Source organism: Taurulus bubalis, assembly GCF_910589615.1.
Source record: "Taurulus bubalis genome assembly, chromosome: 4".
Lineage (NCBI taxonomy): Eukaryota > Metazoa > Chordata > Actinopteri > Perciformes > Cottidae > Taurulus > Taurulus bubalis.
In genome coordinates this window covers 33,447,880-33,475,382 of record NC_136592.1, presented here as the reverse complement: position 1 = coordinate 33,475,382, position 27,503 = coordinate 33,447,880, and the positions used below count along the sequence as shown (strand labels likewise).

Genomic DNA, 27,503 nt, shown 5'->3' with positions numbered 1-27,503 from the left:
GAAGCGTCTATATATATATATATATATATATATATATATATATATATATTTCTGTGCAGAATTATTCCCTCAAACATTTCACAGACTGGCAGTGACAGATGATGACTTCATTACACTGATCGCCTTTGGGTAGCGGGGCCATTGAAAAAAGGATTATGATAAAGTGACAGCATAGCGGCGCTGGCAGAACAATCGTTTGAAACAAGAGCCTCCTAATATAAAAATGAAGTCGTTGACGGCACATCCAAATGTGCCACCTGTTGGACGCGCTCGATGCACTGCAGCGGTTGATAACGACCACATGGCCGCCGGTCCCACCTCCCTCGATGCGAAGTGACAGGCTGCAAGGGATATCCATGAGAGCTTCAGGGGGCAGAAGCAATACTGTAACTGCAGCCTTGTCACTCCACATCATGTGCATGAGTCAGCTCCGGCTCTGGGAGATCATTGTGCGCCCCCCTCTCCCCTTTGATGGTAAGTGACTCGCCAAAAGATGTGCACAGGAGAACAGAATGAGCAGCCCCTCCCACAGCAGAGCGAAGGCTCCAGCCCTGGACCTTCATCATGTTTTATTAGCATTTCCAGCCTTTCACGCGGCAAAAGGATGGAAGACACAGACAATCGCACACGTTACTCGTAACACACCGGGCGTCCTTTTGGTCCGGAGCCTCGGGCGCCACTTTCTTAAAACCAGCTCTTCAAACTGTGACGCTCCTCTACAGGAGGAGGAAACATGTGGGGACTCGCTTCGGTTTAGATGACAAAACCACTTTGTTCGGTCCAGGAAACACATCATGGTTGTGCTTAAAATACGTAAGTGAAGAATGTAACATTAGAACTGAAAAACACAACTCTATCAACAGCACTTTGGCACGAGTGTTTGTTTGAACCCTCACTCCGTGAGTGTTTCTTTTGGTATTTATACTCCAGCTTCATCCCTGACTGGTCCGATGCCTTCGCATGCAGTCGGTCTTTTGGTTGATTTGATCCATTCTGTGTTGGAGGAATTTCCTTTTTCTCATCATGACCCTAGAGTCTGCGTTTATCTGCCTCCCCCAATCCGAATGCTCCTACTGAGCCAAGGAACAAAATGCTTTTCCATTCTATCTATTTCCGCAGTGATTTATTTGAGTATATCAAATGTCTTTTTGCCATTTCCTCATTACCTCTGTACAACAAGATGGAGGCCATCTCTGCAATTATGTGCTCAGGCTTTGAGAAGATTCCATTCTGAGTATTTTATCCCACAAGCCTGTAATCCGTTTTCTCCCCTGTTGCTTCATTTCATCTCAATGATGTCAAGCAGCTTCATGGTCAGCCATCACTCTTAAGAACAAAAGGATCAGGGGTCAGGCCGAGCCCAATCTCTCAGCGAGGCGAGCCCGGCTCCCCGTCCGCCCCGTGCTTATTGGCTGAAATATCGGCTCGCTGTGCCACTTTTGACATGTAATCTACTGCTGGCAGAGAGGGAGCCGGTTGATAAATCATCCCCGGGACGCGTGTGTTTTATGGGTATCACGTCCTTACAGCTAAACTACGCTTGAGTGTTCCCTGGGCGCTGGGCTGGAATGTAAAGCAGCCGGTCTCTGAGGAGAGCCGTGTGTTTCCTCTGGCGCCCACCAAGCAATTTAACTTCTTTTGAACCCAGCAGGGGGAGGCGTCGCTGTCCCTTTGGCCAGGACGTCAGCTAAAGATAGGTTTGAATCCCCTGACAGACGAAGCTTATAAATGCACACCATTGACATGATAATTAACAGTTTGGACCATCTTCCATGAAAGGGGTTCAGACTTTCAAGAAATGATTTCGACTCTTGGGCAATTTCATGAAAATCCGTTTGAAGTCACACTCACTGCTGAATATAGCGCCTCTTCTTTCGGGGGCATGAACACAGAGGCAAGCTTCGGAAAACAAAATCCCGGGAACTGGTGTAACTTTTCATAACTGGGGTTTTGTATCAGCAGCTTTGGAAAGCGCCAACATGAGAATATGCAGACGAATACAAGTTTATTTAGAAAGTTTTAGTAGTCCCTCTAAATAAACCATAATCAAATGAGCACGTCTACCATTTTCTAGACTCGACGAGGGTTTGATCCAAGATACAATGTAACCTTTAAGTTGCATTGTATTTGTATTTGTATATGGATAAAGTTATAAAACAGGCATCAATGTGTCATTGTCTGAATGACAATATTAAACGTTTATCTTAGTTTGAGCCGTTTTGGAGTGAAAGCAAACAGATTCTTACAATCCCATCTTCCAGGATGAGGATGCTCGTGGGCAGAGGGCAGCAGCTGGAGGCGGCGTCCATGTCAACTCTCTGTTGCAGGGTTTTAAAACCCACTTCCACTCCCCCGCTAATTGGTTGGGGATGGCACTTGGCTGACCCGCCACGCAAATGTCCAAACCTCGGTAGCGGCTGTCAGGGCGGGGTTGGAATTGGGCAATGACGCGTCACACTCCGGTGACTTCGCATCACAACGCCATAACATTGGGAGGGAAAGAGGAATCAGTAGGCGCAACAAACACACTTTCAGCCCCCTGGAAGAATGAATGAAACCTCTGCAGGATCATATTTGCACTCGGCGGGAAGGTTAGACCTTTATGTCTCCTGTGCATTTTAATAACGGAAACAATTCAGCATCCTGCCCCGAGTTTTCTCTTTCTCGCATGAACACTCCTTTCCACTAACATCGCACCTCCTGGATCATCGACACGAGCCTCAAACGTGGGACGTGTTTCAAAAAAGAGAAAGAAGATGAATGGTCTTTTTTGAAAGGAAATATTGTCAACCTTGTTGAGGAGGTTTTTCATTTCTCATCATTAAATTCTATGCATGAATCACACACACACACACACACACACACACACACACACACACAGACAACAAGGCCTTTCTGGGATGAGGGAGTTAAACTTAGATTCTCTCTAGTCTTGAAACACTCGGAGCAAATTGGAGAGACGGAGAACTGTGGCGCCCATGTTTGTGATGACAAAGGCTACGGTGAAATGGAGTAGATTCATCTTCCCCATGGTTACATAAAGTTTTCATGGCAACGCGTTCCTACTGCCTATTCACAGAGAGGTTTTCTTCTACTGCGCTGCGTGTCAGTCACCCTGGCCCAGTTCTGTACCTGAATAAGCTTCCTTTCTGTTTGAATGGCAGAGGGCTCAGAACAAGGGCTGATGTGATGGAACACAGCGGAGGCGGCGCTCACGATAGCTATTCACCGGACGGATTACGTCAGAATCCAGCGCTCTTTAGCTGCTCTTTAGCTGCTCTTTAGCTGCTCTTTTTCAGCTCTCGGAGGTGTTAACCACATCGTGTCCTCATGGCTCAGAAGCAGAAGCAGCTTTATTGGCCATGTGTGTTTACACATACATGGAATTTGACTCCGGTCTCACCTGTAAATACCGTTATTACCAATAACCTTTTATGTGCATTTTGCACATTTTATGTTACTTAAGTGCTTCAAGTATTAGTAGAATCAGAACAATGTTTCCCCTTCCTGTTGAAACCCGTATCCTTCCCATCCCCTCTCCTCTGGGATGAAAGCAGATTGTGTGACTCGCTCAGCACATTCCAGAGCAGGTCTGTGGGACTAAGCAACCCCGCTGAAGTCAGTAATTAAATTAGTTGTACCACACAGAACCTTCTGTAGGAGGCTAATGAAGTAATAACCAATCCCCAGTCTATTTATTCCGCACAGTTTGTTTCATTCCGATGTCATTACCAAATGCATGTTGTACAGCGCCAGCAGAATAGCTGGTAAAGCGATGCATTAAAAATGGACATGCAATGAACAAGACCTGCAATTATCTATTCGGACTTGTTTTGAGAAAATCTGCAATGCAACCCACGTCATTGTAATCCTCCATGGGTTTCCAAACGACACAGCATGATTCCCAAAAGTGTCCTTAGCTGTGATGTTTCTTTTCCACATGATGTGTTGGCAGTGAGATTACTGGAAGCTGTACTTCCAGTTTGACTCTGGCAGCTTCATCCAAGTTGAGACCAGGTTTAGTTGAAGTGCAAACACGTGGCAACCAGACAAATGAAGCATATGCAGCACAGCAGATGATGGCCCTTTTTCTTCTCTTTTTTTAAAAACATAAATTCACATTTCTGGAGCCCCGTCAACACATTCCCCGTGTGCAGCGATGTGCACCAGCAGTTTTAATTTGGAAGATAAAGATGCACCGGGTAATCATATGTGTGGTTACAAATAACTTTGTAGCTGAATAAAAGATAAGAATTTGGCATATATATATGTATGAATAATTATTTTGTTTGGCTGTCATTTTGATAACGTTAAATTCAAGCAATTATTTGGGCTGTGTCCCGACACGGAAATGCAACGAGAGCATCCCCAAGCAGATTGTTGATATTGGATTATTCTGCAAAAAACCCAGCTTAGCTACTAAAACATAGTCGTTGCTGTTAACAGACATGTTGGATAAGACGCTGTCGACTGCTGGCAGAAACACGACGCATGCCAATTTACTACCAAGACCTCCCCAGTCATCCGATATGAATGGTGTCCTACTGGAGGCAGACTGGGTTACCGGTTTAGCAGCGTAAGGTCAAGTTGAAGAGGTCAAATGGTCCCAACGCATCCTCACACCACGTGTCAAATAGCTCAGTCAGTGGCCCTCAGCCTCATCCTGCGACGCTCTACACAAAAACAAGTGTTTCTTCTGAAGGCCGTCCTCTGCTCTGTGTCTTTAAAGGACTCAGAAGTTCATTCAGTGAGACTCAGGATGCCAAAGTGTTCTATGAACCACTCACAAGGTCTTTTATACCAGCAGCAGTTAGACTGTTTAGTGAACACCTTTAGTTGTGGTTTTTAATTGTTCAGATTTAGTATCTGATGTCGGTCATGTGTCTTGTTTCATTTGGCTTTGTTTGTGTTTCTTCTTTGTAATTTGTCTCTTGTCTGTGAACGTTGTCTGTTGTTGTCTGTATGAGTCTGACTGTTTGGAGACACATGAGTTTCCACACTGGGGATTAATACAGTTTTTCAAATAAAAAAATCTAACTACCGCGATGGCGTCAGATTTCCACCTCTCGTCTTTTCAAAATAAACTTCCGTCTTCACGGGACTTTAGGAACAAAACCACTTATTCTGGTTTAAAAGAGTGGGACTGTATGAGACGACCGCGTGTGAGTCATGTGACTAACGACTTACTTTCTTTTACCGACTTACTTTTCGATATGCAGCCGTGCTGCTGCAGGGATTGTTCCTCCTCTACAGCATAATGAACAGCAGCTATAATGATGATTGCACTGAGTTTGCAGCACAAAGTTGTTGTTTTTTGTGAGGAGAAACCTCTACCTTAGTCATTTACAAAACTGAAGAAAAAAAAGAATTCAAATTCGTATGTGAATCAGTTTTCCAGCAGCTTTATTGGTCCTTGGTCTGAATCCAGCTCCAGCTCTGGGTCTGAGTCGTTCCCAGGGGTCGAGTTCTGTGTCGTTCTGCAGGGAGCAACGAGGTCACAGCTCAGACACGAATATGTGTCTGTACAGTTATAACATCGAACCGGTTCCATGGAAGTGGGCTGCTCTGCTCTTTCATCACAGCCACACGTCTGTAAGATACTTCCGGCTGCGGTGGTTTGGCCGGAGGGAGACGGTGGTGTGTGTGCGTCATCAAGCAAGCAGAATGTAATCATGGAATCCACATGAGGTGACCGTAATTGGTCCCTGTTTTGGTTTTATGCAGCGCATCCCTCGAATTAGAGGCTGGAATTGGAACAAACTCTTTCTCCTGCCTTCAGATTTAATAAACCAAAAGATTGGGCCCTACCATTCTACAAGGCAATGGTGGAAAAATAACAAATGATATAACTTAGTGAAGACTTTACGAGTGTTATTGGCTCGGTCACATGAAAAGACATTTTAGTAGTAGTAGGCATCCTGAAGCGTGGTGAGACCATTGGATCGGCCATAAGCAGTAGATTGTGTATTGTGTAATAACGCATGGAATGACCACCATCCTACCCGGGTTTGGTTTGCAGCCTTGACTAATAGCAATGGGTGGACTGCTGTCCAAAAGGACAACAGTTAATGTGAGCCTTATTTTTAACATACGGGTCAACTTAAACTACAAAAATGTAGTGAAATGTAGTAACTTTACCGTCACTTACCAAGTAACATACCGGCTGAGTTCCAAGTCAAAGTTGTTGCTCTCAGCCGCGATGATCAGTTCACTGAACAGGTGAGTTATTGTCTCGATCGCTCAGCTAGCGTGGCTCAAAGGTATCATTCGGTAACGTTATAAGAAAGTTATCAACATTACGGTCGACCGCCAAGCCGCTGGCTCCCATCAGGCGCACAGGGAGCACACTGTGTGTTGACGAGGAGGATGAAGGCCTCACGTCTTCACTCTTCATCATATGCCGAGACAAAGTGTGCAGGCCGGCGCTCCAGTGACAACAAGTGAAGTCAAATCAACGCGGCAGTGGCGTTAACCACGTCCTCAGCAGCAACAAGCAGCCGACCCATCCAGCGCCGCCTCATCTAACGAAGCCGAAATAGATCACCTCGTGCCGTTACACGATCATCTTTCAGGAAAGCAAGTAAACATTGATCCGTTTCTCGATCCGGTAAAATAATTCAGTTGGAGAAAAGCGCTTTGTGCTTCAGCCGTTCAAGTCAAGCTTGCATTCTGCCTTCAACTTCCTGGTGTCATCGTCGTGAAGTTTATGTCATCGATGTGACCTTGTGATCAAAGTGAAAGACAAACGGAGCGAGTCCAACCTTAGTTCTGCTGAAGGCGTTAACCTCCATCAGCGACTCCTCGTGTGCCGGAGACTCTTCGGCCTCATCGTCAAAACAAACTAAATATATTCATTCATGTATTATTGCATAGGTGTGTTTCTCTCTCGTGTCTGACTGTAATCGCCTCCCTACAAACCATAATACAGATCTACGGATTAATACTTGAAAGATATTGAAATAAAATACAACAAATAATTATTGTCTGCAATATAAAAACACAATTACAAAATGATCATCGTGGTTGAAAGTATGATTTGTTCTCTTGGACCAAAATACAATCAGAATCTATTTGTTTTATTATTATTCATTCTAGACGGATTTTATTTTGAATAAAAAACAGCATTGGTGTATAGAAAAATACAAGCATTGTAAAGAAGATGAGTCTATATCAGCAAAGGTTCCATTTACAGCAAGTTTAAACTGGACCTGAGTAAGATGGCTGCCATATGTCTACTGGTTTATATCTGAGGGATCAGCTCTTACTGTCCACTGTGCTGGAATGGAGCTGCACTGTCTATGCAGCCCTCAGGGTCTTTCCCCCGAATCGACCCGTTCCATAAGGAAGCTCTTTGGGTTTGATGGTTCTCCTGTGGGTGACGCCACCCAGGCCAGCGGAGGAGGATGGCCATGGATGGGCTCTTTGTTCGGGACTGAACATCCCCGCGGGGCTCTTTGCCTTTCAAATATTATAGTAGAGTATTATAATATAATAGTAGTGTTCGGCGTGGGCAGCGCATCCCAAAGACGTGAGTCTCTTTCCCTCGTGAGCCTCCAGTGTCCATGTCTCACAAAAACCCAATTTAATAATGTCTGTATAAACCGTGTGATGGCTGCAGCTTTTTTCAAATGCACAAACATTTCATTCATTAAAGTGATTTTTGGAGCAGTGTGTCCACATCCGCCCACAGACCTCTAGCGTCTCCGTCGAGATGCAATCTGTGTGCGCAGTGAGGCGAGGACGTTCCTGGACTCTTAGATTGCGCTGTCCGCATTACAGAGGGACTCCCTGCCATGAGAGGCTGCAGGGGCCGCGGGCGAAGTGTCATTCCACTGGCACAACTTAAACTAGGTTTATTTGTGCGTCACAAAATAAATGCGAGCTCTGAATTATATCAGTTATTTATTAATAACCAAAACAACTGAGTTCTGTGATTAACTGTGTTGTTCATGACCTGCATGAAAGGGTCTTGGTGGAACCGTTCCGTCGTTATCCAACAGGAAAGCTCAACTTTATTAGGGTTTTGCACGTAAAACATAAAGTTCCACTCACAGGAGCAAGAAGCTTTTAGAGCTTGTATTTGCAGCTTAATTGACTTTCATATTCCTATTCACCAATGTTAACTCAAGCTGTAGTGAAGGATTCAACACTCCACACTACCATTCTGTCTCTCTCTTAGATCGGGCCCTTTAGCTTCAGTTTCTTTTTTCTTTTAAAGCTTTTTACTTAATTAAAAACCAGAACACATGCACTGTTGTAATTGCCACAACATGTTCTTCATCCGTGCGAAGCGGATTCTAAAGGCCTCCATGACCCATTCAAGAATACAGATTCTAATGTTGAATTAAAACTGCATGGCAGCTGTTATCATGGTCCATGCCATGCAGACGCATTCTGTCTCCACCACTTTGCATCCTGCTGCCAAAGTCTCTCCTCCTCCAACGTCCAGATGCACAACATTCTTCTGTTTATCTTTCATTGTTTGGTCTATCAAATGCCCAAAATAATTGTGAAAAGTTAATTAGTCAATTAGTTTTTTTCTGTACGTATCAAGACATGAAATGGATTTATCAGGATTTATCATCATAAAAACTAACACTTAAACCCCTGTGATGAATAGGAACTTTATTTTACAGAGAAACTGAAGAGTTTCATAAAATTAACTTATTTTTCTTTATTAACATAATAATAACTAAAACTAAACATCCATTCATTCACATGTAAATATTCTAAGCTCAATGATTATCAATAATAGAAATGAAATATATATATCATTTCTATATTGTTTTCATTAAACTAAGGTCAAGCCTCTTTACAGCACATTGAGACAAATCCGACTAGATACATGACATAAACATGAACATATAATACACTACTACTTTAAGTCCTTACTAATATCTTTGTAATCATATCACATTCATCAGGATGTTTGTTTCCACCAAACACGCATTCCCCTGTGCTTCCTATGCAAACATGTATTTTACATAACCCAGCCTGTGGTCTTCAAGTAAATACTGCTCACATATTCTCTTTAATAGTAATAATCATGGAGACGCTGCGGGGCAGCGCCCAGCACTCGGTCCTGCACCAGTGCAGCTACCAGAGCTTTATTTTTCACATGCAAATCACACATCCATCATTTGCTGTGGCCGGTTGACGCGCGAGCGATTAGTCAGGGAGAGTCCTGTTCCCTGGTGTCAAGAGCCATCATCCATTTCCTGTGAGCTCAAAGCTCCAACAGCAGCATTTTTATGTTACCAGTGACCATGTTTTAATCACAAGTGCTGTCACTCGATTGGAGCAATTTCCTGTGGCTCTGTAAAGTATGAGGTTGCAAAGTAATTGAATTTGGGCCATAATTAAAAAGTGCAAGGAGCCATGTGATCCTTCCCCCTATGCCTTTCATCTTTGTATTAGCGTAGCAGTTTACGTCTGAGAAGCAAAGTTTTCATCACTGAAATTAGTCATTTATAGTGGTCCTCCATGCTTTATGTGCCATGTAAGGTAGAGCAGAAGCCTTATTACATTGGATTTGTAGTTCAATTTGACGCCGACAGGAGGAAAACACAAATGAGTTGAGGAGAAAGCTGTCGAGGACGACGGGCAGCAAAAACTGCATTTATGAAATGTAGATGGGATATGAGTTTAATGCAAAGACTATAGCATAGTATAGTATCAAAGCAAGTTCTACAAAATGGTAATATTTAAAGATGAATTATTGGCTGAGGTTCTCACCCATCCCTCTAATACTAGCACGGTTACCATGTCCATGGTTCCTGGAAGCCCGGAGCCCTGACATTTCCCACTTCACATGTGCAGAGATATTTCAATCAGCACTATATCATTAGGGAGCACTGCAACTGTAGAGTTGTAATCTCTAAATTATTCAGAACACTGGTGGTATGAGGAGGATAACACAGACTCAGAGAGTCAACGAGAGGTACTAAGCATGATAGAGGGGGAAAGCGATGGAACACTATAGGACATGGAATTGGATGATAAAGGGGAAAGAGTGAGAGTAAGCAGCTACAGTGATGAAGAGCACTACAACGGGTTGGAATAGCTGTCGCCTGCTTGTACTTCTCTTCTGATGTTCAACGCTTGCACTGCTGGCTGTTTGTGAGCTGGTGATGTGTGATGATGCTTCTGCTGCACTCGGTGTGCGTAGCTATGAATAACAGAATCAGCAGGGAGGGAAAACGTTGAGTCAACTGGGCTGTAGCTTTCAATATTAAGCAAAGTGTATTTTGGGGTTGTCACTTCCCCCGCTGTGGTTCGGGTGCCTTTCCCTTTATTCCAAAACCTCAATAGTCCAATTCCACCAAAAGCCCTTTTTTCCAGTCGCCCGTTATCCTTTAAACAAACGCCCATTATTTCCTGCAAAACTGGCCAATCAGAGGACGAGTGTGTATTTTAAGAGTAATGGGCCTTTGGATAATGGCTGTACGTTTTGGGGATAAAAGGCTGTCGAACAAATGGGCTTTAATGGGACCTTTGTCGGTGGATGATAGGCAGTCGCCAAGCAGCTCCACTTGTTTTTACTTGAATTACTTCTAATTCAACTTCAATTTCCTCTCAGTCTCTCTAGTTTTGGACCAAGCATAATACATCAATAGAGCTAACTAGTTGGTCACCATATGCTAGCACATTGCTAATTGGTTAGTCAACTAGCTTACTGCTCACAGCGCAGAGCACGCTAAATAAAGCTAATACAATGAACTGCTTCTACTGATCATGGGTTGTGTTCCCATTCATCAAAGCAATGCACGGCGTGGGTCCAGTTTAGAGCCCCGGTTGGCTAAGCTTCACATTTTGGGAAAACGAAACCACCTGACTTGGCAGCCAGCTGCTCAGATAAGCGTATCTAGCACTAGAGTAGTCAGTATCACCCCGTTGTGAGGCGCTGGGACGACTGATTGAGAGAACTTTAGGTTAGTTATCTTGTAGCCCCTGTGCTTGATAACACGGATGGAGTGTCACCTTTCACGAACTGAGAAAAGGGCGCTTATCTTGAATGGTTAATGACCTCGCTTCAATCCCTTTTCACATGGGAGACGAGGCGCTCTGCCTTGATGGCTTCCTCCAGAGACTTCTGAGGATAATGCTGACAGGTGTTATCAGAGAACAGGAGTTACAGGATAAATAACCTCACGCTATCTCTTTGAGTTGGTTGACAAATAGAAAGATAAAGCTCTATAAATTGACCCAGTCTGGCCAATCATGACGGAGCACCGGATAACCCCGATCCCATTATGGACACATGCAGAACACTGTGGCGTCTGAATCGACCTCAACTCAAATGTAGTGAAGTTAGTGAGAGAGGGATGCATTCATGAGATCTGATCAATTTATAGCTACATTCTAAACAGACACGTTTGCCAGCTGGCCAGTTTCATGCAGAATCAAACAGAATGTAGCATTTGCTTATTTATTTTTTAAATCAGCGTTGCAGGCCCACTCGTCGTTGAGCCAACGTTAAAACCTGCGGCTCCTCCAGATGGCCAGACGGGCCCAGAATCTAGAGGTTCTTCTCTCTCTCAGTAGCACGATTTAAATGCTGCTTTTTTTAATCATACTCCTCGGATAATTCAGATGTCGTTACTGAAGCCGGCAAAACCTGGCGAGTGATGGGAGGGTGCAGACGGGCAGTCGGCTGAAGCAACCTGCCAATCAGCAGCGAGCATCTCGATGCAGGATCCTGTGCCATCAGCTTTCTGGGGACTCTTCTCCTCCACTCCTGTCACTGATGCAGTCTTTTTGTCTTTCTTTTTGTACTGGGTTCAATTCATTTAGAGCTATTTTGATTCCCAAATTGTTGTCAGTGCTTCCTCTTCCTTCAAAGAGAGTTAATTGTCATTGTGTGACAGAATGCAGTCGAAGCTCATTTGCTCCTCCTGCATTCGGAGTATTGTACAACGCAGCAACGAAACAATTGTTTGTGCAATATGGCCGACATCTTAACATCATTGACGAGCACTCCTCTCGTCCCACCGCAGTCTCCCTTATCCTCTGTCACAGAATATGATTTAAGTGTCAACGGTGAATGGGACTTTTATTTTGACGGCCACAGAGATCGGGAAGCAAAGGAAGTTTGGAACGTACACAAACCAGGCATCGTTCACATGGCAACAGTCAACTGTCAAACAGCAAACTGTGAAGACCCATCCCCCGGTACTGGGGGAGCGTCTCAAGATTAAGTTTTCAAATAGTCGTATGAACCACAAATGAGTGCAAATACTTGTATTATTTTATATCATTTTTTCTTCAGAATTTTCTTGTGAAGAAAATGTATATTTAAAAAAAAAAACTTTTATAACATATTTTGATCATAACTATGAACATCCAGCATGATCTAATTAAGAATGGCAGAAAAATGCTTTTCGAGCGGTTTCCGACATGTTCAAAATGTGTGTTTCAGACCCTTACCAAGGTCTCACACACTAATAACCCCTTGTTAGAAAGAACAGAGCCTAAAGAACCCGAATATGCAATGAAACCACAAAAACAAAGTGTCGGGTCATTTGAAGGCTTTTCAGGGGAGAAACTGTGTAAATCGGTTCAAAAATGAAAAACGTCAAAGTTCTATAAGAAAACTACATTTCCCAGAAGCCAGCACGGGCGCATTCTCTTCAGTAGACTGTGCATGTGCCGTCTGGACCCAGAAATGTAAAATAAAAAAATCTCCGACGGTTGACGGAATTTAAAGTTACTTATAGGTGGCTGGTAAGATCTAGATGGAGCCGTTCGACTCCTAGATGCCCGCACGGTCACGGAGATGTGTTATTATTGAAATCCGTTGTTTTAAAGGATAGTTACGAGCGATTTTGTGAAACGTTACTTGCGTCGCGGAAAGTTTAAAAAAATATATATATTTATAGCCACGCGAGGCCCCCTGTCCCTGCGAGGCCCCCCGCGGTGCGGAGGCTGTGGGGGTAACCTCTACGGGCCTGGTGGTCCGCCAGTCAAGTGCAGCTGAATCCTGGTGGAGGCAGGTCTCTGTAAGGATGGGGGCGCAACAGGCATCGACCTCCCATTGCTGCGTTAGCCTGAATGTTCTTGCGACCGGACATTAGCCCGGAGCAGACCGGTTGGTGGGAAAGCCTTCGGTCTCCCATCACCACTGGCAATTACCCACTCGGTCTGGGTTCAGTCGGCTTCCATCTCCGATCTCCTGCTCGACTCTTTCCCTGTGGTTTGGTCCGGCAGGTCTGGCTTGGTGGTCCGCTGTGGGTGGTTATCGACTCGGGTCGGCTCTCAGCTCGTGGTCTGCACAAATGATTCCAATCCCCACGCTTCCCCCGACGATGTCGATAAGTGTATTCTGTCACGTGCATCATTACTGTCATGAAGACGTAAAGAAAACAACTTTAGACATTGATGTATCAAGATTCATTGGAGAATGTATATGCGCCGCCATTGCTATTTTTCAGCCGGCCCTTATATAGATATTATACTATGTGCTCCACTCAGACAGGTTATTCATGATGGAACGTTCAGCAGTAGAAGCCAAAGGCCTCGTCTCATCACAGGACCTTCTCAAGCAATGAACATCAGATCTGATGCAGCGCTCCCTCAAGACATTAGCACAATCTAATAGAGAAACCTGCTCACCAAATGGAAACGGTGGTTTTATTGTAGCCCTGTCATTCTTTTGATGCGTCGCTATCGTGTACTAAAACTGAGACATAAAGGTCATCTATATCCATCAGTCTTGGCATAGCCTCTACTGCTCATTTCTTAATTTCTTTAATGAAGTATTTCATGGCGTTCGATCCAAGCCCTCATGGCCAGCCACGACGATATCAGCTTGACCTCTATTAATATGGAGCAGAACTTAATTCAGCTTGCATTTAAAACTCATATTAAAGTTCAGCATTACAATCTAACGACCATCTGCGAGAGGATTTTTCCACCCAGCTTGTAGGCGTCTCATTGCTAGGATTAGATGCTGTGTGAGGGTTCTCCAAGCTGCTGATATGAAAACAAATATGAAGCCATGTATTATTCTTTCTGTGCTGTGAAGGTCGTATTTCAGTCAATAGCAACGGGACAAATTGGAGTTGGTGCAGAGTTCTTTGAACACTGTTTTCCCTTCATCTTCTCCTCACTTTCTCAAGCCAGATTTGAAGTGGAGTAATAACAATTGCGATGTGCTTAGTCTGGGCTCTTTTTGTTGACGCATGATCCAGGTTTTCAGAATTGTGTGCATAGTTCCATCTTTTCTGTGTATACTAGAGAAAACATCAGCGTTTTTTTGCTGGAAAGCCACATGCAACTTAGTTGGTAATACAGCAAATATATATTTATTGCACTACTTTCATCAGGGGGCCATATGCTCCTTAGATAGTGACTTATATTTAGGAAACTATATGAACGATTATCTTCAAGAGTCCCTCTTTGATCACGGGTGGCTTTCCTAGCTGTGATTTAACCACAACATAACAACAGTTAGCTTTTGCTTTTATAAACACAACATTACAATTTGAATAGTTTTTAATGCAAACGTATTGATATAAAATGGAAATTATGGGCTGGCTGCAAATACACTGACAGAAATGTACCATTGAATCTACTTAAAGAAATTGATTATTTTTTTGCAACACGTGATATGTAGTTTGACTTTGCAAAGATTGGTTGGTATAACAACTAATTATTTTTAAAGAAGAAAAACACATTTTCTGTGTGTTGAACAAATGCAGATGAACTAAAACTATTTACTATCATGTAAAGATGATAATCATTTCCTTTAATTGTTCATGTCACAGATTTGATTACGCTTCATATTGACATTCTTTGGTCATTCCACTTTATTGAGCAACCACTGAGAAACCTTCCACTTGATAACTGCGCTCTCCTTCGTGTGTTCGGTGGCTCGCTTTGCACGGCAAGAATGTTGCTCCACTTTCTCTGATCCCAGAGTTTTGGTTGCCAGTGATTCTGGAGAGATGTTGCACACTTTCAGCTTTAATCTCTCTGAGGTCAAGAACATCGGATGGTTTCTGAGTCATGGCCCTGCGGAGGCTGCGGTTCTGTGTTCCTGCTGCCTTCATGCTTGCTTGCATATTCTGGTCAACATTGTTCAACCTCCTCTGTACGAACGCTGCATGTAGCTCAGCGCTGCTCATCCCACTCATCTCACCTTTAGTGTCTCCATTTTGTTACAACGGCTAACTTTGACACATGGTGTCTGTGGCGTGTTTCGTGTAGGCACAAGTGTGTTGCACATATGACGATGTTTAATTTAATGTTGCACGTCTGGAAACGTTCTTAATTTGTACAGATGTTCTTGTCTTGACACAGCAGCTTGCAGTGATAGTTGCCGTGCAACAGAGATCCCGTGTGCACGTGAAACATCCACAAGTGGCGCCTGTGCTTTTGAGATAAAGTCGAGTTGAGTGTTCTCAAGGCGAGTGAAACCCAGACGTTTACAAGTCCATGCATAGTGACCAACAACAGCCTGTCAATCAAAATGCATGTGCCTCAGTGGAGACATGTTCAAACGGCCATCTACTGCAATTACATGTCTTTCAATTACTGGAAGAGGCCACTTTTCTGGGTTGTGAATCCCCTCTGGGTTCAGGCTGCCGCGTGTTGCGCGTATGTTTTGAGGTCATGTGGAACTGACGCACTGACGTGGATCCCTGGTTGACTTTTGGGGGTTTGCTTTCATCATCTTTAATTTGCCCCTGACATTTTTAGGAGTCACGGAATAATTAGCCGAGCGCCGAAATGCCAGATACCTGCGTTCAGGTGCGACTCGTGTCGATGTGCGTCGGGTGGCGCTCGCCTCACAATCCTGTCAACGCCTCACTGTGGACTAGACCGCCCTCCCCCGCTGCATGTGTTCACAAACTGCCAACATGAAATTGCTTTGTTATTCATTGCCTGTGAGGCATAACTGTGATGGCACCAAACAATGTTTTTCTTGAGAAAGTATGTTGATATTTCTCCTAAATAACAACATTATTATTTATTTTTTAAATCAGTTTGGGCCAACGTGAGAAAAAAACAAACAACCGTCTTTAAAGCTTATTTAATCCACTTTGGCTGAACAAACACTGAATTCTGCCAAAGACGTGTCCCCAATGCAAGTCGACCCAGTTTACCTCATCTCGCCTATCATTCCAGCTGAATTATGGCGGAACAGATTTTGCCTTCAACAGATAGCATTCAAATGTGTCGTGTTTAGTTTGGGGAAGTGGCGCTCACACAGCCGGGCCGCGTCAGGCTGTGAGTCTAATCTGCACTTCTCTTGACATATTGGCTCACGTCTGTTGTGCATTATTCCGTTTGACAGTCAGAATCAATGCGGCTTAAGTGGAGATCCCGATCCTGAAGCGAATCTCGGCTCAACCCCCTCCGTGCGCTCACATTCCAGTCCTTAACCTCTGCCGCCGCTACGGACACCGAGTCGAACGCGGCAGCATTTTCAATCAATTTCATCTTCCGTCCCTCCATCAGAAACAATCAGCGTGATCAAAACCGATGCCGACGGCTCTCTACAACATGTAGAGCAGTTTCTATGTCTATCCTCCCCCTTGCTTCAGTTTGACTGCAGATGCATTCAACAGGTTACTTGGACTTCTCCATTCCATGCACTCAGGCCTGGAGGTGGGAGGTTAATGGCTCTGTGAATACATACGCTGCATGCTGCTCATAGCACACACATTATAGGCGGCGTGTTTAGTGGAGGGTCATTTGTCTGAACAAGGAGAAACTGAAGCTGTTCCATTACCCAGGACTATTTGTTGTTCCTCCTTCAGCTCCGTGACCCTGATGTGTTTATTTGTGATTTTTTTGGCACATTCCCGCAGCCACATCTCAAACTAATTAACTTTGGCTTTTTTACAAATTTGTTTTGATTTTGAACTAATTGCTGACAGAGAGTCACATCTGCAGTTCTCTCTCTCCCTGTGTGGTGTCATGCATTCATGCATTCATGCATTCATTCATTCATTCATTCATTCATGCATTCATTCATTCATGCATTCATTCAGGGGGGGTCCTGCCGAAGCTCGAGCCGCTTTACATCCAGATGGATTCCAGAGACGAGCTGCCAGCTTTGTATGTGCAGCAGAAATATAAACAACTCAGGCAATTTGAGCAAAGCGCAACCAAAATTGCTGTGACCTTTGGCCAACTGCAGAGCTGACTCCATTCCTCTCCACTCTGACCTTTACGTCTGACAGCGCCCCCTTAAGGTTGCAGTTGAACTCAACTTTGATCTTTGTTTTACATTTTCTTTTGCTTCAAGCTGAGCCAACGGACGCACAATGAAGACACGTGTTGGATGTTCTGAAAGTCGTCTTTTAATTCCACGTAAAATGTTCTGTATAAGCACATTTATTTTGAAAGGGGGGGTGCACACCTCCACAGGTGCTGCATTAAAGCTAATAAAGAAGTCCAGGAGGAAGAAATCAAATGGCTTCTTCATAAACACACAGACCAGAGAAGAGGTCTGATCGGCCAACGTTAGTGTGATCCCAGTGCTGGTGTACCACCTTCAAACAATGGACATCAACTAATAATAATAATAATAACACATTCATTTGATATAGAAAGACGCTTTACATGGCACAGAGACAAACAGAACAAAACAAACAGAACATCTCTGGCACAAAAGAAAACTGAAGAAGCTGTGCAGGAACTAAGACCCACTTCCTGTCTGAACCTCAACCTGCTGAGCCAGTAGCTGAAGAACAATATGCAAGTTCACATGACAACAGCAACACTACTGGTGTGAACATATTCGTGTTTTTCTTTTGTTCTATTTTTTTGAGAAGAAAGTGCTTTTCTTTTTGCTACAAATCACCTGCAAGTCGTTGTTAAAGTGTATTTCTAAACAGCGTGTCTTATGAGGACCTTTAATAAAGTCAGCTGCTCCCCTCATCCCTTTCCTAATTCCTAATGCCAACCTGAGAACGTGAGGAGAGAAAGCCGGCAGGACGGCGTCTGTTTAGAGGACAGAACACGCATGAACACACGTGAGCATGAACACACGTGAGGTTTTCTCGCAGTAGCTCCACTCTGACAACTCGACCTCACAGGGGAGGAATCATTACCACTTGGTGAAAAGAACCCGCGACACACTTCTTCATGCATTGTTTGTCCTGATGGATGAGACTCAAACTAATGCAAACCAGACCCCACAAGACAAATACGCCCTAATGTGGTTAGGGTACAAGCATCCTACAAAAACACACACACACACGCACAACAAATGAAAATGAAAAGCGCTACGCTAGGCAGAGCGCAGCACTAAGGGGGCATATGAATAGCATCATGAAAAGAGAATTGTCAATTGGCAGCAAAGATTAGTTGGCAGTAGTCGGAACAAAGGTCAGGTGACGTGGAAATAACCAACAGAGACACGAAGGACCTCAGCGAGAATTATTAGTGTCCGCATTCTCGGATTAGTCATGAATATCTAATTCCCGCATGAGGAGTCTTTATCATTCAGTTTCAGTTTATTTATTTATATGAAGAAGCGCTGTGCCTTGCATGGTATACCACTAATTATGTTTTAATGTTTGAGTGATGTGCTCCTGCAGCTCTGCTCTGAGCCGCTGCTCAGCTAATCAGTCCTGAGCAGACGAGGCATGATGAGAACATGAGGATGAGACAGCGGTCCAGGAGACCTGTGTTCAGTGTTACAGGAGAGAGAGAGAGAGAGATCACACTGATCATTTTAGATTGGACGCCGTGCACCTATATCCATTTAATTATCGGAGCATTAAGGATATTCAATGCCAAGCACGAGTTCCTGTGTTTACACTGTTGTTCCTCTGAGGCTTCATAGCCAAATAATGGAGCTCTTTCTTCCACGTGTCTAGATGTGAAGGGTGCATCATGGTCATTCTCAGGTTGCACTGAGGGTTTCTACTCAAACACGTCAACATGCTTCAATGTTCAAGCAAACACATCATTCTTCTAAAACGGTCCGTCTGAACATACCTGTGTTCGCCCTCTGTTTTAGCACCTGTCTCTTTAAGACCTCCTTTTTCCGCAAAAAAAAAGCCCAGTAGGCTCTGATTGGTCGGCATTCCGGGTCTTTCCCATCTCACCGGGTGTGTCTCAAAACTAGCGGATGAAAAGCTGTGACATCACAACTCTTTTTTATAAAGGCAAAGTTTATGAATACGGTCGTATATGCGTATATGCGTTTCCACGTGGATTGACCTTTTGTACTTTCCCAGTATTTATATTGCACCTGCTTCATAATCAAATAAGATGTGCAAATCTCACTTCCTACAATATGGGACCTGAAAGAATAAATTGTCTCTCAGTGCATCGCGTATGCAGAGGCAGACGAGCATTCCTGCATAACACAGTCCCATCATCATCATCATCATCATCATCATCATCGCGCTGAGTACTCATTCCACAGAAAGAGCTTTTCTAACGTGGGCCCTCAGCTCAGTGAATTCAGCGAGGCCACATGGATATGACTCAGTCAGCAAATAATGTGGAGGTTATCAAAGAGACAGTGGCAGCTCTTATCTGGGGCTTCATTTCCTTTCCTATTATGGGATATGGCACGGAGCAGGTCCCACTCCGTGTACCGCGGTGCTTTAACATCACTTCCCATCTGGTCAACACCTCCCTCCACTCCGGGTGGAGAGCGAGGGAGCGAGCTGGGTTTAGTGAAAGGAGGCGAGGGCAGAGAAAAGGAGGAGAGCCAATACTACGTGAAACAAAGCGAAAACACATAAGAAGGGAAGCTGGCAGGGGTAGCAATGCAAAGCCCGAGCACAGACGTTGGGGAAATCAGAAAAGCTCAGTGCCTGTTTGTGTAGTGTGTGTGTGCATGTGTGCATTTATGTTTGCTGCACTCTTGCAAACACAATTCCACCCAAACAAAGCACGGAATAAACCCCGGAATAGACCGAGTGCAGACAGTTCGCTATCTCCGGAGCACTCGTCGTAATGTAAGAGCTGCTGAGATCTGTGAGAGTAACGTCATCAGCTCACCGTCTGTACAGCTTTACAAATGAGCTTTTGTGACAATGTGGTGCTCCTAACGATATTGTTTCCCCTCCTGGAGATAATACAATGTTTGCCTCTTGGGAAGGAAGGAAACTATTTTCAATATCGAATGCAAATATGCATATGTCTCCCACATTCCTGTTGCGACCAATGTATCAGGTGATGTTCGTCTTCTAAAACTAAAAAGCTCCCAAATGCTCTCAGGACAATACTCCTCCTCCATGAGACTAGAAAGAAACCTTTTAGTGAACGTCTAAGAAACGTAAAGGTATAGCATCTCCTGCCCAAGTCCAGTGTGAACTTGGTTTGATGTTTATCTTGTGGCAGGCGCAGCGTGCACGGACGACATTTAAGAAAGGGGACGTTTCCTCTGAAGTCCTTTTTGTTCTTTTAAGAACCAGAAGTGAATGACCATTGGAGGGTGGAGCTCAGGGCTCTCAAGTGTCACGCATTGAGCGTGACTGTCACGCATTTCGGTCTTAAGTCACGCCCTCCCGCCACACATCCTATTTCTCACACTGAAAAAAAACTCTAGGCTATTTAATGTGCCGCAGCGCGCAAACATGACCTGGTCGCTGCCCTCACCATGGAGGAATCAAGCACGTCTCCCCGAATCCCCTGCCAATCAATAAAAAGAGATGGGCGACACGAATAGCCAATCAGAAAAACTTAGAGAGAGAGAGAGAGAGAGAGAGAGATGTCACTCTTACCTGTCTTCAAAACTTGAGAGCCCTGGTGGAGCTGGAGATGAACAAGACCCAGCAGGAAATGTTAGCAGCTAGCGCTAGCTTACTAAGTTGATTAGCACTGTGCATCTGTAATTCAATTCAGCCATGATATCAATTTGGATGCTCATTTTGGCTAGTAATGTTGGTTTCTAATGTACTTACCAGAAGGAAAACAGTCAACTCCACAGAGTCTTTTTTTAAACAACCGTACGCGGATCATTAGTAGTGAAAACGCCACGGTGACGACATGATTTATTAAATGAGCATCATGCTGTCAGGAAGAAGACTTGAAGCTGGCATTGAGACCATAAACTCATGTTCAGTGTTTACTGAGGTAATAAATCAAGTCAGAAGTAGGGTCATGTTCTTATAGACTTCCATCGGTATTCTTTTTGCAACAAGAGAAGTCGCCCCCTGCTGGCCATTAAAAATAATGCAAGTTACTTTGGCATGTTTTCCGGCCCAGCGGTATGAAGCAGGATTGATGAGAACAATGAGACTGGAACATGTTATGCAGAGTTTGCAAATATGTATCTGTGGTTATGTCGCTGTGAATCCTTTAAACATTTCTATTCAACTCTTTTGTTTTTATGTCAGATTATATTAATGTTGGCTAAAAATACATTAGCCTTAAGTATGTTTTTTTGTTAATTCAGTTATGCTTTGTCGGAATGTTTTTCTCTTGAACAGTTGAATAAATAGCACAGCGCAGCATCGTGATGGACTGTGACTTCAAACCGTCAAACGCATGTTATCCTCTGTTACCTGAGATCATGGTTCATGCACACGGCCCGTTATTGAGTGTCTGTCCGGATACTTTAATCATCAGCTATTGTTCAGCCTGTGTACGGCATTCAGAAATGTCATTAGGGGAGTAATTCAATTGCTGTATGTGGAGTCGGTGTAAAAATGAAGGGATGGGCAAGAGACAGGGGGAGGGGAGAGAGAGAGGGAGAGATTGTTGATGAGCCAAGGAGAAAACAGCACAATTTGCATAATAAAATTAGGGACAGTTAAACTACATGAAGCCAGCCGCTGGCTGAGGGAGGGCAATATTCAGCGCAGGACTGCAGCTCGCCAACACACGAGAACTTGACCCGAGTCTCTGGACCGCACACCTGCTGCAGTAGTGGCTTCGGGTTGCAGTCCGACTCCACACCTGCTCAAAGCTCTCGAGCGAGGCACCACCTCCGCTAGACCAGGGAGTCTGGCTCGGGGCTCAAAGGGGCGTAGGGAGGGGGGTATGCATCAACAGACTCACGAAGAAGGGCAGCTTCCCCAAATGGAAGTGGACGTGGAAGCCCCCATGACGGCTTCCGCCGAGGCCCTGGACCGCCCCTCCTCCGAGGCTCTGGGCGCCCAGGCCCGGACGGCCCGGGCCACCCTGACCCCAGACCCCCGCGCCGCATGCGGGTGTTTCTGCCAGCCGTGGTGTCTGCTCCTCACCCTCATCCTCCTCCTGTTTTCTCTCCTCGGCAGCTGGGCGGTGGTCCACCTCACCCTGGGGACCCACGGGGTGTCGCCCTTCCGGGTCTCGGCCAGCTACGACCAGCGGATTCCACAGGATGACATGGCCACCATCGAGCCGCACTTCACCACCAACTGCACCATGGGTAAGTTGGCACAGCCGTGGAGACGCTGCTCTGTTTCGTGAGAACTGTTGTTGAATGTTTTGAAGGGATCGGTGTAAAGTGACCTAGAAATTAGTGTTTTATCAACTTATAATGGACTTATTATCGTCACTTTTGCCCTTTCAAAGACTAAACGATCAAACTTTATCGATAAAACCATCTCTGATAATATTAGTTAACAAACATGTTTTATCCCGTTTCACTTCCTGCAGTATTTCCTCCTCACATGTCTGCCGAGTTCCCAGAGCAGCTCAAACACGTCCAACAGAAAATTGCACAGCTACATTTTTTTTAACTTCATTACACCATGTTGAGCTATGAAATGCGTAGACTCCTCGAATGAAATAATATCCTTCTCTGTCAGCCTCGAAAGCAGCTGAAATTTGATTAATATGGCTGATTCAATTTCCTCCGACCCTCACTCAAACATCTCAAGTGTCCGGTACCGGGGAGACATGGATAACGTCCTCGTTTCCCCTGGCAGATGTTTGGGAGGCAAAGAGGTGTTTAATGGATTCTGTGCATGTTTTAGTTTTTTATCAGTTGTATAAGTCATCAGCTTACATGTAGATCTAGGCATGATTTACTGAGCGAGGCTTCTGTCAGAAAAGTTACCCAACTTGTTTACCAGAGCATGTTGGAGTCTGTGAGCTCACATAAGAGGGAATTAAAAAGTGAAGGATGACTCCTCCAGCACGCTAAATTAAATCTTAAAATTGGCAGCACTTCTCAAACGAGATCCCTCCATAGATAGAAAGTAGCTTACACAACGTTGTCCTCGCAAGCCTTTTTTACTGAGACTAGATTTGCAATAATCAGTGACGGAAGAAGTACTCAGAGCTAGTATTTAACATTCTGTTATATATAATATTAAAATCCTCCATTTGAAGTCTTAAAGGAAAAGCACTTACATCAACATGTTAATAAGTAGTATAATGAGATGAAAACATAGATGTTTCACCAGGTGATAATCCCTCCAACCGTTGCTTCATTTGATCCGTTTCATATGATTATGAATATCATGTATCGACAATATTGTCTGTGAACAAGTATTGTGAGAATGTTCTGAAAGTAGCAAAGCACTTTAAGTAGTCGAATAAAGTAGCATCACATAAATACTCGTTGCGTATACTCAGTACCTCGTACTTGTACTTGTCCTCCTGCAGTGAGCTCCTCAGACTTGGCGCTGAGCCGCACTGCGTCTGCATGACGGGGAACATGCTGAATGAATTATAAAACCTCACTTTGACATTGAGCAGCAGCACCAGTGGCACTGCAAACTGAATTATGTTCTAGGATGATAAAATGATTGATCAAAACTGTCAGTGTTCAGCCTTAGATTGGGTCTTATTATTATTCACTGGTTAATTGTGGTCTCCTGAGGAACTGTTGTCGTCATGTATCCCAGTGGGAAGCCTTCAGAGAGCAACTGTAGTTGCTCCTGATCGTGGGTCAGTGCTGCAGGAGACGGGACACCTGGAACACTTTCAAATCATGTGAACAATTGCTCCTCTGTCACAAGTGATCATCCTCTGCTGCCCGGCGCTCTGCCCGGAGACCTCGGGCGGATCACGATGACAAAAGAGCAGCGTTGTCAAAGCCCACTCTATTTCATTGCTTGTTATGAACCACAAAGGGAAGCAAGTGGGCCGGGAGACGGGCTTCAGTTTACAAAGCTGTAGTGACACAGATGGGGGGATGTACAAGGACCCCGTCCTCTCATGTCGGACCGCATGCAGACTGGAGCGTGACAGCGGCTCTCTATCGCCTCTCGAGGCACGAGTGGTATTGCAGGAGCGGGCCGGCTTTAGCTAGCTGGGTAAGCATGCTAATTCAAAGTAATGTCTCTGCAATACAACGTATAGAATGTAACATCAACACTGTAACCTCTTCACATTCGGCTGATTATACATTTGTGTTTATATTTTAAACTAATGTTATGTCCAGATCTTTTACATTGTACCATTAAAACCGACAGATCATCATAACATAACTCGCCACGGCCTCAGTCCGGTAAACCTAATCTCCGCTCTGCTTCTTTGAGTCTGAGATGTCAGTTCATGCTCATTTGACATCGCTCAACAGGAAGGATTTGTTTAACGCTAATTCTTCAAATTGTCGGTTGAAGTGGGCTGTTTGGACTCAGGAGGTCAGGGAACAATTCATCATTTCAGTTTCTCGCCAGCGGCACCAGCAACTAATCAGCAACACCTGACTCCTCCATCACATGACCTGGATTTGCTTATCAAATACGTCAAGCGTGTGTGTGTGTGTGTGTGTGTGTGTGTGTGTGTGTGTGTGTGTGTGTGTGTGTGTGTGTGTGTAAGAAAGAGGAAGTGAGTGAGAGGGAGGGAGCTAGGGGAAGAGAGAGAGAGAGAGAGGGTGGAGGGAGGGGGGGGAGAGAGAGAGAGAGGAGGAGAGAGAGAGGGAGAGGGGGGGGGGAGGGGGGAGAGAGGGGGAGAGAGCGAGAGAGAGAGAGAGAGGGAGGGAGAGAGAGGGGGAGGGAGGGGGGGAGGGTGGGGGAGAGGACGCTGACGCGCTGTCCTCTCCTCAGGCGCCACCTGGGTCCTCAGCACAACACATGCCACTCCCAAACTAAGCCCTAATCCGTCTCGGCACGCGCGCCGCGTGGCCTCGCCACATTTCGCAGTGTTCTTAACCAACACACACACACACACACACACACACACACACACACACACACACTCTCTCTCTCCCCTCCAGCACCTGTCACAAACCTGGGCTCGAATTACCGTCCCTCCTTACCTTAGCACAAAACATGAGGCTAGGGTGCTCCACTAAGGCTCTCTCTCTCTCTCACACACACACACACACACACACACACACACACACACACACACACACACACACACACACACACACACACACACACACACACACACACACACACCAGTTTGTTCTGCTTCATGTCCTTCAGGCCCCTGCACTCACTACTGGCTAGTTCCTGCTGTCACTGGTCTGTATTGGAAGGTCTTTGATTCATTCCCAGTCTGGACACTAAAGAGTCATTCAGAGGATTCTCAAATCAGTGATAGAGGGAAAACATAATAGTTATTAATTTCTTGCTTTATTGCTTACGTTTTTAGTTTTTTACATTAACAGCCAGAAGTCATAATATCCCCGACTTACTTTCAGCTTATTTGAATTCCTCTAAATCCTGAACGCAGATCCCCACCCTGATCAGCTCCTCGTGGTCGTCAATCTGCATTGGAGTTTGACAACGTCCATTGCCTCCCCCTTAGTTGTTTTCTTGAGCAGAAAGGCGGCGATTACTCAAGCCAGTGAAGTGCGAGGAGATAAAGTCAATACGGGATAAACAAATGGAGCGGTGTCTGGCTTCTTTCTCCATACCCTTCCACTTTAATTAACTCATCAGTCACAGGGCCAACAAGCAATCCAATTTGTTTGCCCCTAAAGTGACTGGTGTGGTTATGCTCCTATCTCTGGAGCGCGTTGCCCCTCCTCACCCCCAGACAGGAAGCTACAGTCCCACCTCTTGCTCGTGTTCCTCTGGCGGTTGTGGCGAACCTGTCGATGAGACTCTCGACCTCCCGCAGTTCCTCATCCTGCGAGTAAACAGACGCTCGCGTGATGACTGACAAGCTCATTATTAGATTGTGTCAACAGCAGATTTGACTTTCCCGGCGCCGTTGCGAGGCGGAAGGTCACATTCCCGTTCACACATCAGACCAACGCTTATCCACTGAAGAACACGGTCTTGTGTTTCGCCCCGCAGAGCTGTCACAATTCACTTTCGGCACGCAGCCGAGGCAAGGCAGCGGCGAACCCTCGTGGGAACTTGAACCCGTGACCTTCCCTCCAACGGCCCATTACACCGTTGCCGCGGCAGACCCTTAATGGAGCGTTGCGGCGAGTCTATACTTTGCGATTAGGAACACAGCAGCGCGAGGGAGTCGCCGGGAACATCAATCACACACGGGCCTGTGAAGGCAATGAGGGAAATGGGTTTGGAGAGAGCTGTGGAGTGGACTGAGTGTTGGAAACGTGGATGGATGCGTGAAGGGGGAGGGCTTGGAGAGAAGGGGAAAGCTAATCAGTGTCATTGCGTGATACTGAGCCTTTAAATATCCAGAACTTATCACGCTTACTTTTTTAATTGAGCTTTTTCAATTTCGCTTTGACTCCATGAATAATACAAACACCACATCACTGAGGTTTTACCTATTGGGTAACAAGGCTGATAATGTGTATATATGTATATATATAAATATAAATAATAAATAAATATATATAATATTATTTATATATTATTAATATTGATGTATTTAATAAATAGATAAATGTATTTATATATTTAATAAATACATATATAAATAAATATATATTACATTATATATAGATATATATGTATGTATGTATATATATAAACATACTGTCAAAGCAGTGTAAGAGCATGTTTATTAGATCAAAAGAATGTAAAAAATGTCAGAATCCTAATGTCTCGCGGTGGGGATACACAGTAAAGACTCACTGACTCGGCCGCGGCTCATCAATCAAGATGGCGCACGTGTGCAGACTGAATAGCGGCGAGCAGGTGTGCAGGTGTGCAGAGTCTGACAAGCGGTGCGTCGCGTCAATCCTCGCCGGGAGCCCGAGGCGTGGATTCCCCTCTGAGGAACAAACACACATCCTGTACACAGATCTTGTGATCTCGGCGCGCAGGATTTACCTCCCGCAGTCTGCAGATACTGGATGAGCTCTTTTAATGGTATTCTGCCTCGTAAAGCTTTCAGCGGCAGGATCAAACTGAGAGAGACAACTTGTGCGCTGCTAATTAATATTAGCATTTACTGTCTGAGGCCGCTGGCTCAAGACACTCAAACCTTTCATGTTAAAGTTGCACCAGGACACTACATGCAGCTTTCAGGCCACAGCTCCAAGTGGTACTGAAACTATGTTTTTTTTCTTTCATATGTGTGCATCAAAGAAAGATTTGGAATTAAATATTAAAAAGTAGAGTCGGCCCAGACAGAAAATTAATTAGTTTGTGTAGTTTGAGTTAGTTTTCCCTCTGTACTTAATGCACAGGTGAAAGCTCATATAGACCATCTAAACCATCTAATCTCAGCAGAGATGATATTGAACTGCTCAATGATCAGAAGGAAATGGGATCAGA

At 44.7% G+C, this 27,503-nt stretch overlaps 1 protein-coding gene across 1 annotated transcript in view; it reads left to right on the top strand.

Annotated features, from left to right (window-relative positions):
• LOC306736028 (ALK tyrosine kinase receptor-like) overlaps window positions 1-27,503 on the top strand; it is a gene marked incomplete at both ends in the record, with an annotated part of 325,018 nt that overhangs the window by 230,405 nt on the left and 67,110 nt on the right. The window contains 1 exon segment of the mRNA XM_079217608.1: window positions 22,194-22,327. Coding sequence (XP_079073734.1) covers window positions 22,194-22,327 — 134 coding nt within the window.